General features: G+C 35.9%; 1 protein-coding gene across 1 annotated transcript; it reads left to right on the top strand.

Moving 5' to 3' along the window:
- The first annotated feature begins 468 nt into the window (after nucleotides 1-468).
- On the top strand, nucleotides 469-7,310 carry LOC131013612 (potassium channel KAT3-like). The gene is made up of 9 exons (XM_057941746.1): nucleotides 469-1,003; nucleotides 1,064-1,279; nucleotides 1,360-1,891; nucleotides 1,974-2,213; nucleotides 5,835-5,933; nucleotides 6,022-6,054; nucleotides 6,132-6,317; nucleotides 6,403-6,790; nucleotides 7,055-7,310. The coding sequence occupies exons 1-9, from the start codon at nucleotides 843-845 to the stop codon at nucleotides 7,171-7,173; spliced, it is 1,974 nt and encodes a 657-aa protein (XP_057797729.1). The 5' UTR covers nucleotides 469-842; the 3' UTR covers nucleotides 7,174-7,310.
- The last annotated feature ends 11,513 nt before the right edge of the window (nucleotides 7,311-18,823 follow it).

An 18,823-nucleotide genomic window follows, 5' to 3' on the forward strand; every position in this document is an offset into this window, starting at 1 on the left:
GCCTCATATTTTGACGATTAAGCGCAGTCTGTTAGTAAAAAAAAAAAATTCCGTTACTGATTGTAAAAAAATAGTACTAATACTTATTTGTGATAATTGGACACTCCATAATAAAATGAAATAATGTTCTTGGTTATATAGTTTTACTCATCGACCATCGTTTCGTATTTATACTTGTTTTTGTTTTGTTAGTGCGTAGATTATAATGCATTAATCCTCAGCCACATGTGCCATTCAATACAAGGACTCTCCAAACTAGCCCCCCTTCCACACTTGTTTGCCTAAATATAGATATTGAAATAAAGTAATAAACCGCGCCACACCCTACAAATATCGATACATCAAATATCGTGGCCACACTCATCTTCCATAAATTCAATATGAGATGTAACATTAAAACTTCGAAACAAAATAAACCAATTAACAATCCCACTCCTACACTACCCCTCCTTCTTCGGCTCTCCGGTCCTGCCCTCGAGAGAGGCAACTTCCCATAAATGGAAAGTGCGAACAACCTCAAATTTAATTTGATTTTCCATAAATACAACACAAAATTTAACATTAGCAATTCCAAACATAAGTGATCATCACTAGCTAATTACCATTTACCCCTCCCGGCCCGTTCCTTTCCCATCCAACTCGATACATCCGCCACTCCACCTTCCCTGCCTGCCGGGGGAGACGCAAACTTTCCATAAATGGGAAGTGTGGGGGGGGAGTATATACAAATTCGATTGTATATAAAGTTGTTAGGCCTAGACTTGATTACTACATGCTAAAAAACCTTACTCGACCTGCTTACTACTACTTCACTACTAACCTTTGATCTCTCAACACCACAAATGTCTCTTTCTTGTCTGAAAAACACGCTAAGTAAAAAGCTCTGCAATCACCATTTTCACATCAGCAATGGCCTACTCTCCACAGACCTTCTTCCATCGCTAGAAACCCGAACCAGGAAGCCCCGACGCCACATAATCTCCCCTTACGATCCATGCTATAGGTGATCCTCTCTCTCTCTCTTTCTCTCTTTCTCACTCATCTAATTATGTTGTGGTTGCAGGATATGGGAGACGTTTCTAGTCCTCCTGGTGGTGTATTCGGCGTGGATTTCGCCTTTCCAGTTCGCATTCCTGAGCTACAAGCAAGACACTCTCTTCATAGTCGACAACATCATCAACAGCTTCTTCGCAGTGGACATCCTTCTCACCTTCTTCCTCGCCTACCTCGACACACACTCCTACGTTGTAGTAGATGATCCAAAGAGAATAGCAGTCAGGTAAATTCAATCAAGGATCATGTATTAGTTTTTCTTCTCTTTTGGCAACTAAAACATAGATGAGAATTCATTGTGTGCAGGTATCTAACATCATGGTTCATATTCGATGTGTGTTCAACTGTTCCATTCCAATTCGTTGCAATCTGCTTCACATACAAGAGCGGCGGATTGGGGTTCAACCTGCTTGCGATGCTCCGGCTATGGCGGCTGAGGCGCGTGAGCTGTCTGTTCGCGAGGCTGGAGAAGGACATCAGATTCAACTACTTCTGGACTCGTTGCACCAAGCTGGTTGCAGTAACTCTATTCGCCGTGCATTGCGCGGGGTGCGTGAACTACATGATCGCGGATAGATACTGGGATCCTCGAAGAACTTGGATCGGAGCGGTGTATCCGAACTTCAAGGAGATGGGGATTTGGGACAAGTATGTAGCGGCATTGTACTGGTCCATAGTGACCTTGACCACCACCGGCTATGGCGATTTGCACGCCGAGAATCCAAGGGAGATGCTCTTCGACATTCTCTACATGCTCTTCAACCTCGGCTTGACCTCCTATCTCATTGGCAACATGACCAACCTCGTCCTCCATTGGAGCTGCTGCACTGCACACTTCGTAAGACACCCCAATTTCTTTTTCTCAAATCATACTAACTATATACAGCAACATTAATTTGATTGGTGATTTGGTGGTGCAGAGGGACAGTATTGGTGCGGCCTCCGAATTCGTGAAGCGAAACCAGCTGCCTCCGGACATCAAAGATCAGATTCTATCGCACATGTGCCTCAAATTCAAGACAGAAGGATTGAAGCAGCAGCAGACATTGAAGGGGCTGCCTAAGGCCATTCGTTGCAGCATTGCGCACTATCTCTTCTTCCCGATTGTTCGAGAAGCTCGCATCTTCCATGGTGTATCACAGGACTTCCTTCTCCAATTGGTGTGTCTCTCTCTCTCTCTTCCTCACAATTTCTCTACGTATTCACTTATTTCGATTGCTTTTCATGAAAAAAAAAAAGAGAAAAAGTCAAAACCCAAAATTTTAAAATTAATACCAAAGAAACGTTTGAAAGTTTGGAAGATAAACCAACAGTTATGTCAGTTAATTATTTCGATTTTTTAATTTTTTATATTTTTGGTTTTGTAATACAAAACACTTTTCAAAGTCCACCACTAGCATTATCCTAAAAAAAGAAACATTAGCCCAGCAAAATTAATTATATTAAGAGTTTTGATAGTGAAAAAAATGTTTCCATGTTAAAATATATATATATATATATATATATATATATATATATATATATATAGGGGCGCGCTCCAGTGAAACCCCCTATTTTTCGTGTAACATGAGTACAATGAATAAGACATATAATACTAATGAACAAAACGTATATCTAATGAACAAGATGTATATGCTGATGAATTTTTTTTAAAAAAAAAATTCGTAATGAATAAAACATATATACTGATGAACAGAGCCATATATACTGATGAACAATGCAGTATATACTGATAAATAACAAAATTTAAAATATTCTGCTCCCTCCAGAATTCGAACCCTGCGAAAAAAATCACCCTCCAGATACAATATCAGCCATAGGATTGATAAAATAAACGCACCAGATCGTGCCCTAGATCTCACTAAAATTAGGGGGTCTCATTGGAGCGGCCCCATATATATCTATATATATATATATATATATATATATATATATATATATATATATATATATATATATGGAATGGATCAATGAAGAATGCTAAATGTAGATATATATATATATATTTATCATGCATGTATAATTTACATAATTTAAAGTGTTTTATATAACTTCATTAGTAATATATAACTATAAATAGATATGTTTGGATGAGATGTATTAAGATTAAGCAAATATCAATACGTTATAGTCACTTACATGTTTAAAAGTTTAGAAAAAGAAAAGAAAATGATCATTGATACAAATAATGTATATTTAATACTTTCTTCATCTAGTATAAGTGTGCATCACTTATGATGACATGTATTTTAATAAATATTGGGCGAGTGTATTGTGAGTGAAAAAAGAGACCTACTTTATTGTAGTACTGTTATATGGCGGTCAGTGTCCAAAAATAAAAAAAAATCACATTCTTATAAAATGTATCGAAATTGTAAAAAGTGGATACTCTTATGGGACGAAGGTAAATATATATATATATATATATATATATATATATATATAACTAAACTAGAAAAAGTATAGAAAAGTCAATGTAAAAAGTAAATTGTAAGTTTGATAATAAAGAAACGTATGCTATATTAAAAAGAGAATCTCTAATTTGAAACTAATTTATTCAAAAATTTAGAATTAATACATAAAAAATAAATTAACCGTCCATTAACCCCTTAATTTCACTACTAATATTAAATTTCTTCATTTTCCCCTCACTTTGAAAATAGAGCACATTTTTTTTATATATTTTTATTTAATTATATTTTGAATCAAATATGAAATACATATCTTGAATGAAAGATCATAAATGGACCGCATTCGATATATAACATGTAAAACATGTATTTAAAATCAATAAATTATGATAATTTAAAGTTTTAACATATTAATATTTTTAAGTAATCATATTTTCCTTGAAACTAGAAACCTTATTTTAAACCATTTTAATTTTCCTTTTTTCTTTATTTTAGTATTTTATATTTTTAATTATGTATTTCTATTTATTTAATATAAAAATTATTAATAGGATATTATGCAATTATTATAGAATAATGACATGTTTTTTTTAACCTAGAATAATAGCATGTTATACATATAATTTATTTTAAGAAACACTAAATTAATATATAACATGATTTGAAATATTTTTTAAAAATTAATTATATATAATTATATATCTTTATTTTTTTTGTTTTAACTATAAATAACTCAAGTCTTAATTTTTTTAAGATTCACTACAAAGAACTTTAAAATCAAACCATTAATTAATTAAATAAAGATAAATTAAACAAAAACATGAAATAACAATAACGTTAAAATAAAATATACTCCTTTCGACTCGAACGAGTATCTTAGTTTGTTCGATACGAATTTTAATAAATGTTAATTGAGTGCGTTATGAGTGAAAAAATGTCCGTATTGGTAAAGTTGTAAATAAATGTTGAAACTGAAAATAAAAAACAAAGGGGTTAGTTGTGGGGTCATATCCAATAATGGATTGTGTATATTCTTGTGGGATGGATAAAAAAGAAAAGTGAGCATATTCTTCTAGGACAAAGAGAGTATTATGATGATTTTGTAGTCGAAAAAAATGAAAAAAAAATGCATTACATATGTCCACATGAATTAAATTATCCTTAATCTTGAAATATATATATAGGGATGGGCTAAAATAAGAGCATTTTTAAGATATAAAATAAGAATCATTTTCAGCCCTTAGATCATCAAGATCTACGGTTGATTCATAATCCTGTGGGATGGATTTATGGTCCTGAGTTCGAATCCCAAAGGTAGCAAAAAATTATTTTTCACAATTCATACCTTATACAGCGAATTCATACGTGTTCTATATAAAATTCATACATTAAAAATTGCTCTTATTTCTTATTTTAAGATGTGCTCTCACGGTAGCCCACCCCTATATATATATATATATATATATATATATATATATATATATATTAAATTTTGTATAGAATAATGTTCAAAAATAGAAATGACATATAATTGAGGGGGCGTATCAAAAAAATGCATAATATTAAGGTGGCGAACAATTGACAGAGTATTTTAAGATGATTAATAATGTTTTATGTCTGAAATTTTCAATGTTTTCCATAAAATATTCAAAATTTTTGTTTTCTTCTGAAAAACACTGAACTTTAAACTTTTTCTATAAAATGTCTCACTATACAAAATTTTGTGATAGAATGATGACTTATCTCGCCAGATGAAATATTTTGGAGACCACCATCGTTGAAAAATTATATTAGGAACCACCATTGTTGGAAAACACTGAATGTTTGGAGTTCTTTGTCATCTTTCCATCACTGATTTTTGAGTAGCATGACATTTTATGCAAAACGTTGAAAGTTCAGGATATTTTATGAAAAAAGCTGAAAATTAGGGATATAAAACACTATTAATCCATTTTAATAAATACTTCTTACGTCCGTGAATTTATTTTCTAATTTCCTATTTTGGTCCGGCCACAAAAATATGTCATAATCTATTTTTAGCAATAATTTGTGGGTCCCTTTCTCCACTCACTAACTCAATTAACTTTTTTCACTTTTCTTAATTTGTGGGCCCCTTTCTCCACTTACTAAATAAATAACACAATTTTTTTTTAACCTCGTGCCACCCTCCTTTAGAACATTTTTTCGTGGACGGAAGGAGTATATAAATCCAAGTATTTTGTTTCGGCCCGAAAAATATCGAACCGATTGAAAACTAAAAAATCCGGAATCTGTTTCTAGATAAATTATACTAATCAAACCAAAGTTAATTTTTGATTTGGTTTTTGGGAAAATTTGGTCTCTACTTCTAATTATCTCGTCTACTTGAAGGTTGCAGAAGTGGAAGTGGAATGGTACCCCCCAAGAGAAGACATCATCCTGCAAAATGAGACATCAACAGATGCATATGTAATCATCTCTGGATCCGCGGTAATGTAATCACAAATTAATCAAACTATGAAATAATTAATGTTCTATGAGTGTCTGAAAAAAGAAAGAATTTATTGTTTTTTGGCAGGATTTTGTAGTGAAGATCAATGGACATGATCAAGTAAGAGATTGTGAATTGATTTGCCATAAATAATAATTTTCCATAAATCTCATATCTGCACGCACGCATATATACAGATTATGGGAAAGGCTTGTGCAGGGGAGATGGTGGGAGAAGTAGGTGTACTGTGTGAAAAGCCGCAGCCATTAGGCGTTCGGACGGCTGAGATCTCTCAGACGCTACGCCTCAACAAGGACGCGTTTCTCACCATTCTCCGATCAAATCCAAACGACGAACAAATAGTCATGAACAATCTGTTGCAGGTAAATTAGTTATTGTGTTTTAAGGTATCATTTTGGTTGAAGAAATTTTATTTAATATTTTAAAAAAAAAAAAAATTGGTTGAAGAAACTCAAGGAGTGGAAAGGTGTTGACATTGAGGGGCAGCAGGACCCGAGTCTGGTCCTGAGTAATTGGTGGAATTCGAACTCGAGATTGGTGCAGGAGCAGCAGAAATCGTCTGGCCACCTCGAAATGGTGAGGCTTTTGCTGGAGAAGCAAGGGAAGGAGAATAAATCGAGCGATAAATATGATGACCATCTAACAAAAGATGAAGGCATAGCAGAGCTCTTCGTGCTCAACAGCAGGAAATCGAGGTCAGGCAGAGAGGCGACGAGCAGATCGGAGAAGAGAGTGACGATTCACATGAATTTCGACGAGGACAAGGTTGCAAGAAACCACCATGGCAAGCTCATAATCCTACCTAATTCACTACAAGACCTACTCAAAATAGCAGGTATTTTTATACATAAACCTTTCTTGGCTACTATCAACTTATGATGCGAACTGCATATTTGTCTCAACCTTCGCAGAATGTCCAAAAAAATAAAATCCTGCTGCGTGTAAAAATGTGTGTGTATCCGATTTTAAAATGGATTTATATTTATATGCGTGTATATAAAAATGTGTATACATCCGAAATAGTCCAAAATGGTAAAGCATAACATGAAATGACATCAAATTAATTAGGCTAAAAAAACTTGCATAAAATTTGATGCAGGTGAGAAATTTGGTGACAAGAATCTTGAAAGAGTAGTAAACGCAGAAAACGCACAAGTTGACGACTTGAGCGTTGTGAGAGATGGTGATCATCTCTTTCTCCTACCAAGAAATGTGTGAAGGTAAGGAAATATGTAAGTGACGACTATCGTCGTATGCAAATGCATAATGGTAGAGAGCAATTTGTATGCTCATCATTAATCTAACTAAGTCACAATTAATAATAACTGCAAAAAAAAAAAAAAAAAATCTAGAACTCTGTTTCTATGACTAATTAATATGCCAAATAAATTATTTCGATGCTTTGGATTACGTATTGAACGCATCATACACTCGTTAAATTAACAAACACTACGTTCGCCACATTTTCAACACAAAAACACGCGTTAGCGCATCCTTCTAAAATTTACTGAACAACTTGAGCTAATAAATTGATATGCATAATTTTTAAACCCTCCTAAATTATGCATATCATTATTTCATTGATTAGTGCATAATTAGTGAATAATTTTTAAACCCTCCCAGGAAAAATGCTACCCCATTTCTTGGCACAAAGTTTTCAATTTTGCAGTACACTATAGATAAAGGTTATCAATAGCGAACCCACACTCATTTTGTAATTTTAACATCATTTTCAAACGTTTACAAATAAATAAGAAATATTTATACTAGTTGGGGCTTCCTAATTTTTTCGACAATTAAAAATATGACATGAATGTCAACATGGACTATAATCCGATTATGAAAATGGTATCGTTTGTAGGAATTGCAAAATAAATCACAAACAACTTGAGGATTTGGATGAGTTCTATAAAACAACTTATTGGAAGTGACTGGTATGATGTAATGGAATGAGAAATGAATGGAAGTAAAATAGGAATGGAATGAAGAGGAGAAAGGATTAAGAATGGTTAATACCATGCATGGTAGGTGGAAGGAATGGTGATTTCTATGGATTTAGGAATGGTGATTCCTATCAAATAATATACCAAGCAAATGAAACAATGAAAACAGGAATCACTATTAAATTCCCTCATTCATTCCATCGTATAGCAATCACCTCAAAAATTTATAAGTTCTCTTGAAAAGTATTTTGACAAAATAATTGTCTAAACAACTTACACTCAATTTGTAAGTTCCTCCAAAAACTAAGTTTCTCAGTTCCAACTTATATTTTTTATCATTTTATAAGCAACAATTATTTTACAAAATAGTCTTGCCATGCTTTGTTATTTTCATTATATTAGCCTTCTACTTTCAATTCATCTTAATTTCTTCAATTTTTTTATCTCTATAACAAACAATTCTTTTTCTCTAGCTTATAAACTCAAGTATCGAAACACTTTAACAACTGAAAAGCTTTTGAGATATTATGTTTTATAAACTTTCGAAATTTCTTATAAGTTGTTAGAATTTATAAACTCTAAAATAAATTTAACGAAACACTCTCTATATAAATTCAATATTGAAATTAATTATAATTTATAAAGGATGTGGCTGTCTTTTATTACCCCCTCTTCTATATATCTTCGACTTAACAACACCCAAACCCCTATATAGGAAAAAAGAAACCATATTTATTTCACAAACAAATTAATCTTTGATGGGGAAAATTAGAGTTTACATTTTTCTTTTACTTCTCTCATTGATCATGATGTCGGTCGCCTTCTCCGATCAAAAGTTTCACACCGTTGGTCGCGTTTCAAAGACAAAATCCGAAGGATTCCAAATCAAGAATAAAAATGGTTTGTATAAGAATACTTTGAAGAGGCAGAAGAGAAGGACGAGGACGAAGACGAAGAAATTCAACGCCATGCTCCCGAAGGGCCACGTGCCTCCTTCGGGGTCATCGCACTGCCACAATGCTTACCCGAATTCACTCAACTTCTTTTGCGGCTATCGCGTCTGAAAGATATATTGATCTGAATTACTAAAGGTTCGTAAATCACGTTTTAGATCATTTTATTTGTGATCAATGTTTGTGAGATTGAAATAAGATACACTAATATTAATAATTAAACAAAGAAATCTAAACACCGCAAATCATAGATTAGGTGAGAATGACATGTCGTAGATAGAGCGACAGAGGAGTTTTACATATATGTATGAGTCCGATATGTAGTTTGAAATATGAATAGTTAATTAATGATATCATTCTTCATATATTAATTATTGTGTTATAAGTTTAATTGTGACCCTCTCAAAAAAAAAAAATGTGACATGTTAGATTAAGTTACATTAACTAAATTAATTACGTTAAGTTTGATTACCACACGTTCATAATAAATGTGATTGCATTTCCCTCGTTAAAAAAAAAAAAAACAAACAAAAAAGAAGAAGAAGAAGTAGTAGTAGTACATTATTCAACTAGATATCCATTTTTTCATGTTCATCTTACATCAAGTTAAATATGCAGAAACATATGTATTCAATATTGAAAATTCTACATTAATTAGTATCAAATTTAAATAAGCAATGAATCAGTTTAAATCTTCTGATGAAGCCGGTCGGGAGATGCAGGTCAAAATCGAAATTCTTTGCTCTCATTACAAAAAAAAAATCCACTAATGACATGAGATTTGGTAGCTATCATGCGTGTCATAAAAATTAGTGACATTTGATGATGTAACTAATCACTAATAATTACACTTTCAAACGTCACTAATTTTTGTGACACGAATATTAACTAACAAACCTCATCTTACTAGTAGAAACATGGCTGCCACGCCAATTAAAATAATTTTCCGGCGTGTATACGTGGCTTTTCCTGCTTCCACGTCATTTTCACGTTTGGTAGTTGGCTAATCATGTGCAATTTCAGAAAAAAAAAAAAGAAAAAAAAAGGAAAGGTGATGTATTCTGAGGCGGATTTTGAAGGTGATGTGCAATACCAGAAAATGAGAAAAGGTAATGTATTTAGGGGCAATTACCCCTTGATTATATTCATATACCTCTTATAATTTTAATTCTAGGGCCGGTAATAATGGAATCGGGATTGAAGAAAAGGTTAGAATGACATTTATTTTGAAAAAATTGGAATGTCCAAAACGACATTTATTTTGAATATATGAGATAGTTCATAGTATTTTACATATTTCGATGCGTTGGATTCAATTCTACTTGTGCATGAATCATATGAGGTTTAGACATGGTGATTATTAGGGTTGTCGATTGGTTCAGGTTCGATTACCCGTACCTAAATTTTAGGTTACTCGAATTAGAAATATGCCATATTTTACTAATCGTTTCTGAACAGTTTTAGGTGTTTAAATACGCAAATAACCGAATCGGTTAAATTAAAACTCATAATAATTTGCTAGTTAGAGGATGTGAACCCTGGTCTCCAAAAAATACACAGAGCAATTTATCCACTAAACTAAAGCTCATTCTTTTACTTTAAATATAACATAATTTTATTTTAGATAAAAGTTGATTTTTTTAATTAATAATTAAAACATATAATATATATATATATATATAATTAAATATTTTTTGGTTATTCGGTTAACCCGAATCGGTTATCGATACCCGAATTTTTTTTAAAGTGAGATAACCGAAACCGATCTAATAACCGCAAATTTTGGTTTTTGGATATTCGAACCCGAGGATTTCGATTCGGTTAATGGATTATCCAAAACTCGATAACCATTTAGACAGCCCTAGTGATTAGTGACATATATTGATAAGATAAATGATAAAATATTGTTGAAATATGATAATACCAAATGTCCAAATGAAACATCCCGTGTTGCTTCAAAAATAATTCTCCTTTTTTACTTTCTTCTTTAATTCTTTACTTCTTCTTTTAATTTTAAAATTAACTTTTGCCGTGCATAAACCCAATGTCGCTCGTGATTATATTTATAAAGATGTGATATATACACGAAAGTTATTGACTGGAGATAGAGGGCATAAATAGTTCTATATACTATTAGGGTGCATATTCCTTGGTTGTAATTTATTATGAAAAAGTGAGGAAAATAATAAAAGGTGAGATGATTTTATCACACCATTTTTTTTCTTATGTTCTCTAATGAGGAAAATATTATCACACCATGATTTTTATTTATCATGATTTGGAGTGAAAATAAATGAAAAGAAGATGTCCCAATTTTCTTTCATGATATTCGAAGAAAATTATCCAATATTGAAAACATATGAAATAGTGGAGAAATGGTAAAAAAAAATAATATGTTTTCCATCATTTTCCACAAGAAAACACACTCTTAAGAGCTGAGTAGTGACTAGTAAGTATCCATGAAGTTTAACATCGAAAAAATAGGCATTATCAACAATTGGAATTAATAATGGAAGAGACAATTTGAGCAATTTCAATCGTGTATGTGTTGAAATTTGAGCAATTTCAAGACAAATCATTAGTAAAATTAAGTACATGAAGAAGAAGAAGAAGAAGAAGAAAAGTAAGGGAAAGGAAAAGTAAACTTACATCTATGTATAAGAAAAAATAAACCTATCTATTCACGAACCAAGTCTCAAGTAAAGAATGAGATTTGTTCAATCCAAATGGAGGACATACGTGAGGGAAGAAGGGCTTCAACCCACCAAGATAATTTTTTTCCCCCGAATTTTATACAAATTCCTTATCATCAAGTCGAATTATAGGAAAACTTCTAAAATTATGAAATTCAAAATATTAAAATTATAGCCCCTATTAAGATTTTGTTTTGCGTCATCCATTATACAAAGTTCCCTAGGTCTCTAGGGTTGCCGTCCTCTAGGGTTTTCTCTAGGGTTTCCGTCTCTCGCCTGAGTTTGCGTCCGGGGTTTTGTCCCTTTTTCGTCGGCGGTGTCTACCGCCTTTACCTTGGCTTCTTCCCGTCTTTCTCTCCTTTTTTTCTCGTTCTTTGTTTCTTCTCCCTTGTTTCCTTTTGCTTGTAGTTTTACCTGTGTTTAGGGTGTGGTGATCACCTCCTTTTCATCGTTTTTCTGGTGTGTGCAGGTTCTATGGAGCGGGGTGCATCTCCTTGGGGTTATGAATCTGATACTGGGGTTCAAGATCGTACTGATCGAGAGGCACAAATTGTGGAAATCAAGGGTGCAGAGGGGACGGATGGAGTCGTGGAAAGTAATGCAACATTTGGTCTGGTTGGGCGCTTGATCTGCACAAAACCACCAAATGGTTTCCACTTGATGGAAATCATGAAGAAATCTTGGAAAACTTCCAAAAACTTCAAGGCACGAGAATGGCGGAAAAATTTGTTTCTCTTCACTTTTGAATCAAATGAGGACCGTGAATGGGTGATCAATCGACAACCATGGCATTTTGACGGACACTTGTTTGCGATCACAGCCCTAGATGGTTCGATCCAGCCATCTAGTATGCGCATAGTTAATGGCAGTTTTTGGGTGAGAGCATATGACCTGCCGATGAAATGTATGACCCCAACTATACTGCGCAATATTGCTGGACAGATTGGAACAGTCGAGGAGATTGACTCGGAGGCAAATTTTGCGGGATGTTTTGCCAGAGTTAAGATAAACTTTGATGTTACGGTGCCGCTGCTTCGTGGACTAACTATTAAATTGGATGGCAAAGAACTCTGGATCCCCCTAAAATATGAAAATTTGCCAATTTTCTGCTACCGATGTGGAATTATAGGCCACCACACCCGTGCCTGTGAGAAGGAATCAGAAGAGGACTACTCTGGAAAACAGTTCGAGGACCTTTTATATGGTCCAAAATTGAAAGCTTCCCCACTTAAACGGGTCAGAACGGCAGAAAGGGATAAGAGCACAACAAAGGCTGATAACTTTTCAGCAGAGAAAAAACCGAAGGAAACGCAGATAACACAAAAAAACCTCAACCTTGCCCAATACTCTTTTCCAAACTACAAAAAACAGCAGGAAGTGATATCTCACAATACTTTTGAGGATGTCACTTTCAAGCCCCCCAATTCCAACAAACCAAGGCCACCTCCTCTATCCTTTAACCCTTCAGCCGAACCCGGACCCAATAATGCCCATCCTCGACCAAAATCTCATGCCCATGACCCAATAACCCCTCATCCTGGAAACTCTTCTGGTACCTTTTCACCTCCCCTTTCCATGCAAAACCAAGAAAACTATACCCGTCCCCGGAATTCAAATCTCCCACCTACTACTATCACCCTTCATGCAGATAACCCGGACATCACTCCCCTCACTCTCTCCATAAATGACACACCTAGAGCTCCCTCCACTCCAACTGACTTCACGCCTACAAAAGATCTCATTACCCGTCTCAACCTACAGCCTAGCCAAAACAAAAAACAATGGACCCGACAAACCCGCCCACCAACCGAAACCCCCAAAGTATCCACTACTTCTGTTACCTATACCAAAAAGAGGCAGTTGTGCAAGGAGGAGACTGCTGGTACTCTTATTAATGAAGGAGTAGTGGATTTTGTCCAGAAAAAGCTTAAAAGCATGGTTCTTGCTGATGAATCACCCTCAATTGCATCAACGGCGGAGATTGCTAAGGAGCAATCCCGCCGAGCACAATGAATCACTTAATGTGGAACTGTCGAGGGCTTGGGAATCCAGCGACAGTTCGACAACTCGTTTGGCTTGCCAAACAAAAGCGTCCTGAGGTGCTCTTTCTTATGGAAACAAAATTACTTACTAATGAATGGCAGTCTATTCTTCAAATGTTGGATTTTAAAAACTCTTTTGTGGTGGATTGTGATTGTACTACTGGAGGTCGTCGCGGTGGAATGTGTTTGCTCTGGGGAGATAACTTGTTGGTAACGATTAAATCTTGGTCTGATCATCATATTCTCAGCACTATTGATGACTCGAGAAATCCTTATTGGGATTTTTGGGGTATTTATGGGTGGAGCCGAACTGAAGATCACCATCTGACCTGGTCTTTAATGCGATCCCTCCTACCTCTGATGGCGGAGAGGTGGTTATGTGGTGGAGATTTTAATGAAACTTTATTTCATTTTGAGAAGCTAGGAGGACAAATAAAAGCTGATGCTCGCTTGGTTTCTTTTCGGGATGTGGTGGAAGATTGTGGCTTGACTGATCTCGGTTTCACTGGAGATCCCTATACCTGGACGAATAATCAAAAGGGAACGGATCACATATTGGAAAGACTTGACAGATTTTTCGGAAGTGAAGCATGGATAGCTGCTTACCCGGGGTGCGAAGTACATCACTTAGCTCGTAAATCAAGTGACCATTGTCCCTTATTTTTGATGATGGATAAATCTGAACCTGAACAGATTAATCGGACTCGTCCTTTCCGTTTCGAAGCTATGTGGTTGAAAGAAAAAAAGGGCAAAGATTTCTGTGGCAGACTGTGGGAGATGGGTGGAAGCTCATCCACTATTGGACAGCTTCAGCAAAAACTTACGGCCATGGGAGCTGAATTGAAGACTTGGGAAAAGACTGAATTTGGTCACATTAGGAAACGGTGTGCGCAAATCCGTGAGGAGTTGGCTGATCTGCAGAAACCTTTTAAGGATGCAAACACAAAGGATAAACAGCGGCTGTTAGAAAATGAACTTGATAGTCTTCTCTCGAAAGAGAAAATTATGTGGAAGCAACGGTCTCGGGCCGATTGGATGGCGGATGGGGATAAGAATACCGGGTTTTTCCATAGGGTCGCGGAAGGAAGGAAAAAAAGGAATTTTATAAAGGAGATTGATACTGGGAATGGTACTACTACTAAAAAACATATGGAGATGGAGGTTGTGTTCAAGAACCATTTTCAACAACTCTTTACTGCTGGTATGATTCATAACCCCACGGAGGTCCTCAATTCCATCGAACCGGTCATCACAGAGGAGATGAACAGGACGTTGATTGCCCCTTATTCACAGGAGAAAATTATACAAGCTCTCCGAAACATGCATCCTCTCAAAGCTCCTGGCCCGGACGGTATGCCGGCTCTGTTTTATTCCTCTACTTGGTCCTCTGCAAAAGTTGATATTGTCCCTTTACTTCTTGATGTGCTTAATAATGGTGTCTCCCCTGGTCCGTTAAATTCTACCTTTATTTGTCTTATTCCTAAGAAAAAGAAGTGCTCTATTCCTAGTGATTTCCGCCCAATCAGTTTGTGCAACGTGGTGTATAAACTAATTTCAAAAGTCATCACTAACCGTTTAAAACTTCTTCTCCCTTCTATCATACATGAGTGTCAGTCGGCTTTTGTTCCTGGGCGCCATATTACTGATAACGCTCTACTTGCTTTTGAAATTTTCCATATGATGAAGCTTAATAAGGCAAAAGCTCATGGGGTGTTTGCTTTCAAGTTAGATATGGCAAAGGCTTATGATAGGGTGGAGTGGAGTTTTTTGGACTCCATGATGCGTCGGCTTGGTTTTGCGTCTTCCTTTGTTGATCTTATTTTGCGTTGTGTTACCTCTGTTTCTTTTCGTGTGCTCGTTAACGGTTTTCCAGGTGATGAGTTTGTGCCAAGTCGAGGTCTTCGACAAGGTGATCCTTTGTCGCCTTTCTTGTTCCTTTTCTGTGCTGAAGCTCTTTCTGGCCTTCTTCGGCAAGCTGAAACACGTCACTTAATTCATGGAGCTCGACTTTGCCGCACTGCTCCCCGTATTAGCCATCTTCTCTTCGCATATGATTGTATCATCTTTGGGAGGGCAAACTCCACGGAAATTGGGAAGATTCGTGATATTCTTAACCAATATGAGTTGGTCTCTGGGCAGCTGGTAAATTTAGAGAAGTCTTCTATTTCCTTTAGTGGAGGGGTTTCGATGGAGACAAAGAGCTTGTTAGCAGGGCAGTTGGGGGTCCAATATCAAGGACAACCAGGGACCTATCTTGGGATCCCTAGTATTATTGGAAGATCCAAAACAGAAATCTTCCAGATGCTTGTTGATCGAACGAGAAAAAAGTCAAAAGATTGGAAGCGGCGATTTCTGTCAGGGGCTGGGAAAATGATACTCATTAAAGCGGTTCTACAATCTATTCCTACTTACATTATGAGTTGTTTTGCTATCCCGGATCAGATCTGTCAGCAACTTAATAATGTGGCGGCTAGTTTCTTTTGGGGACAGAAAAATGCCGAAAGAAGAATTCATTGGAAGAGTTGGAAAGCTCTTTGCATGTCTAAAGATGATGGTGGCCTTGGGTTCAGGGATATTAGGAGGTTTAATCAAGCTTTACTTGCAAAACAAGTTTGGCGTATCACCCAGAATGAAGACTCGCTCTTGGCCCGTTCTCTGAAAGCTCGGTATTTCCCGAGGTCTGATATTTTGCTTGCTGGAAAAGCCCATACTCCCTCTTTTGCGTGGACTAGCTTAATGGTAGGCAGAGATTTATTGGACATGGGAGTTGCTTGGCGGTTGGGGGATGGAAATAGAATTCGAGTAGGCATTGACGCTTGGCTACCAGATGGCAAAGGAAATTTCCATGCTGCTCATGTGCCACAAGGTTCGGAACGGTTGCTAGCTAGCTCGCTGCTGTTGGAAGAGGCTTATCTATGGGATTCTGATCGCTTGGAGGAACTCTTGCCTCCGTCAGAAATTTGGAAGATTACCACGACCCTTGTTCCGGAATCTTCCTCCCAAGATAGGATTTTTTGGCCACATGCAAAAGGTAATGTTTATTCTGTAAAGTCGGGTTACCGTTTGGCTGAATCTATCGCCCGAAGGAATGAAGCTTCGACCTCTTCGAACATCAATGATCTCTGGAGATGGATTTGGAGGTTAGAAGTCATCCCAAAAGTGAAGCTCTTTCTTTGGAAATGCCTCTCGGGTGCGTTACCGACCTCGCAGGGACTGCGTGCTCGTTCTATAGAGATGGATCCTTTATGCCGCAGATGTGGTGATGCAGAGGAAACTACGGAGCACGTGATTATGGATTGCAAATGGGCTAGTTTCCTTTGGGTTGTTTCACCTTTACGCCTATCTACTGCTATACCGAATGAGAGACGAAGTTTCGCTGAATGGATTCAGGTTATTCGCCAACTCCCTCACAAAGAACTCCACAATACTTTTGCAAACATTGCTTGGACTATTTGGTACTCTCGGAATATGCTTTTGTTTCAAGGAAAGGATGTTTCGCATGTCGACTGTCTCCAGCTTGCTAAACGCGTTGAATGGACAAAGAGTGTCGTTGATCCTCCTCCTCATCGACCGCCGACCAGCCTTGCTTGCAACCATCCTAACCAGGTAAAGGTCTGGTGTGATGCTGCTGTTGATCCGAAGTCTGGCATGGGGTTTGGGGTGATGCTTAAAGACTGTGATGGTGCGATAATTGGAGGTAGTTATGGCTTCATACAAGGGATTTTTCGCCCTGTCGAGGCGGAAGCTGTTGCAATCTCAGAGGGTTTAATCTTGTGCCAAGAGCGGAATTGTGAAGATGTGATCTGTGAAACAGATTGCCAGTCCCTCTTCTGGTCGCTGCGGAAACATGAGACCGATCTTTCACACCTGGGTAAAACGCTCGAAGTCATACATACAGCTGCTCAATCTTTTCGAACCTGTTCTTTCAGTTGGACGCCGCGAGAAGGAAATGCTACTGCTGATAAGTTAGCAAAATTTGCTTTATGTAATAGAGTTGATAAGGTCTCGTTTGAGAGCCTTCCCCCCTGTTTCAACTTTGATGGTTTCTAATTATAATTTCCGTTTTCCCCTCAAAAAAAAAAGATTTTGTTTTGCGTCCGTTCCTAATTCAATCTCCTATCTTTCTTGTGTACGTGGCTTTTCGGCCTCTTAATTTTTAAAAGCTTCTAAATATAGCTGCCAAATTGTACAAAAATGGAATTTATGCTAATATTAAAAAAATCATTAAGGGTGTGTTCTCTTTAGTTATAAATTTATCATGAGAAAATGAGGGATAAACGAAATTTAACCATTTAAATCATTTCTTTCTTTTCCCACATTTCCTACTTGACCCTTACTCATTCCTTATTTACACTACAAATGAGGGATAATATTATCCCTCCAAAAATAGTGTGATAATATTATCCCTCCTTTGTAGTGTAAATGAGGAATGAGTAAGGGTCAAGTAGGAAATGTGGAAAAAGAAATGAAGTATTTAAAGGGTTAAATTTTGTTTATCCTTTCTTTTCCCATGATAAATTTACAACCAAAGAGAACGTATCCTAAAAATAAAAATATAAGTAAACTTTTTAATATGCCCAATAAATATTTAATGATGAATTAAAATTGAAGTAAATTAAAGAATTGAATATGAACATAATAGTAAATGAGTCAAAAAATAATTTTTTTTTATGAAAGTAAGCTTATATAAATAATAAATGGGCATCCGAAAAAAGAAAACAAGCCTATATATGGGTAGGAGAGAGTATTCACGTATATTTAAAGCTGACCAAAAAAATTATTTTACCTCACAAGATGTTAAGGGATTCTCCAATTAAACTGCGTTATTAATATTACCGTTGGACGATAATTGACAGCAATTTTCCTATTCATGGTTGCGTTATTTTGCTGCGACGAACACTGTTGCTGTGTTTATTAAATGAATAGATTGGGCTAATGTCTGTTTCTATTAAATTTTGTTTATTATTAAGATTAAAAAAGAATATTATGGAAATTGGAATACTTCTTTTGGTGCAAAAATTAATGCGAAGTTGGAGATGCTGTAAAGAGTAGAGAGCTAAAGATTCCCTAAACCAATTGTCATTTAGATTAGATGACCTTTACAAAAGCAAGGATCCAAACAAAAATAAATAAAGATAATTCTGACATCAACCAGCAGCCTTTTTCTTTTTGTCAACTTCCCTTACAAGGGCCGGTAGTTTGTTTGAACCCTCTAATTTGCTAATGAGTAATTAATA

This window comes from Salvia miltiorrhiza, chromosome 2 (assembly GCF_028751815.1).
Source record: "Salvia miltiorrhiza cultivar Shanhuang (shh) chromosome 2, IMPLAD_Smil_shh, whole genome shotgun sequence".
Lineage (NCBI taxonomy): Eukaryota > Viridiplantae > Streptophyta > Magnoliopsida > Lamiales > Lamiaceae > Salvia > Salvia miltiorrhiza.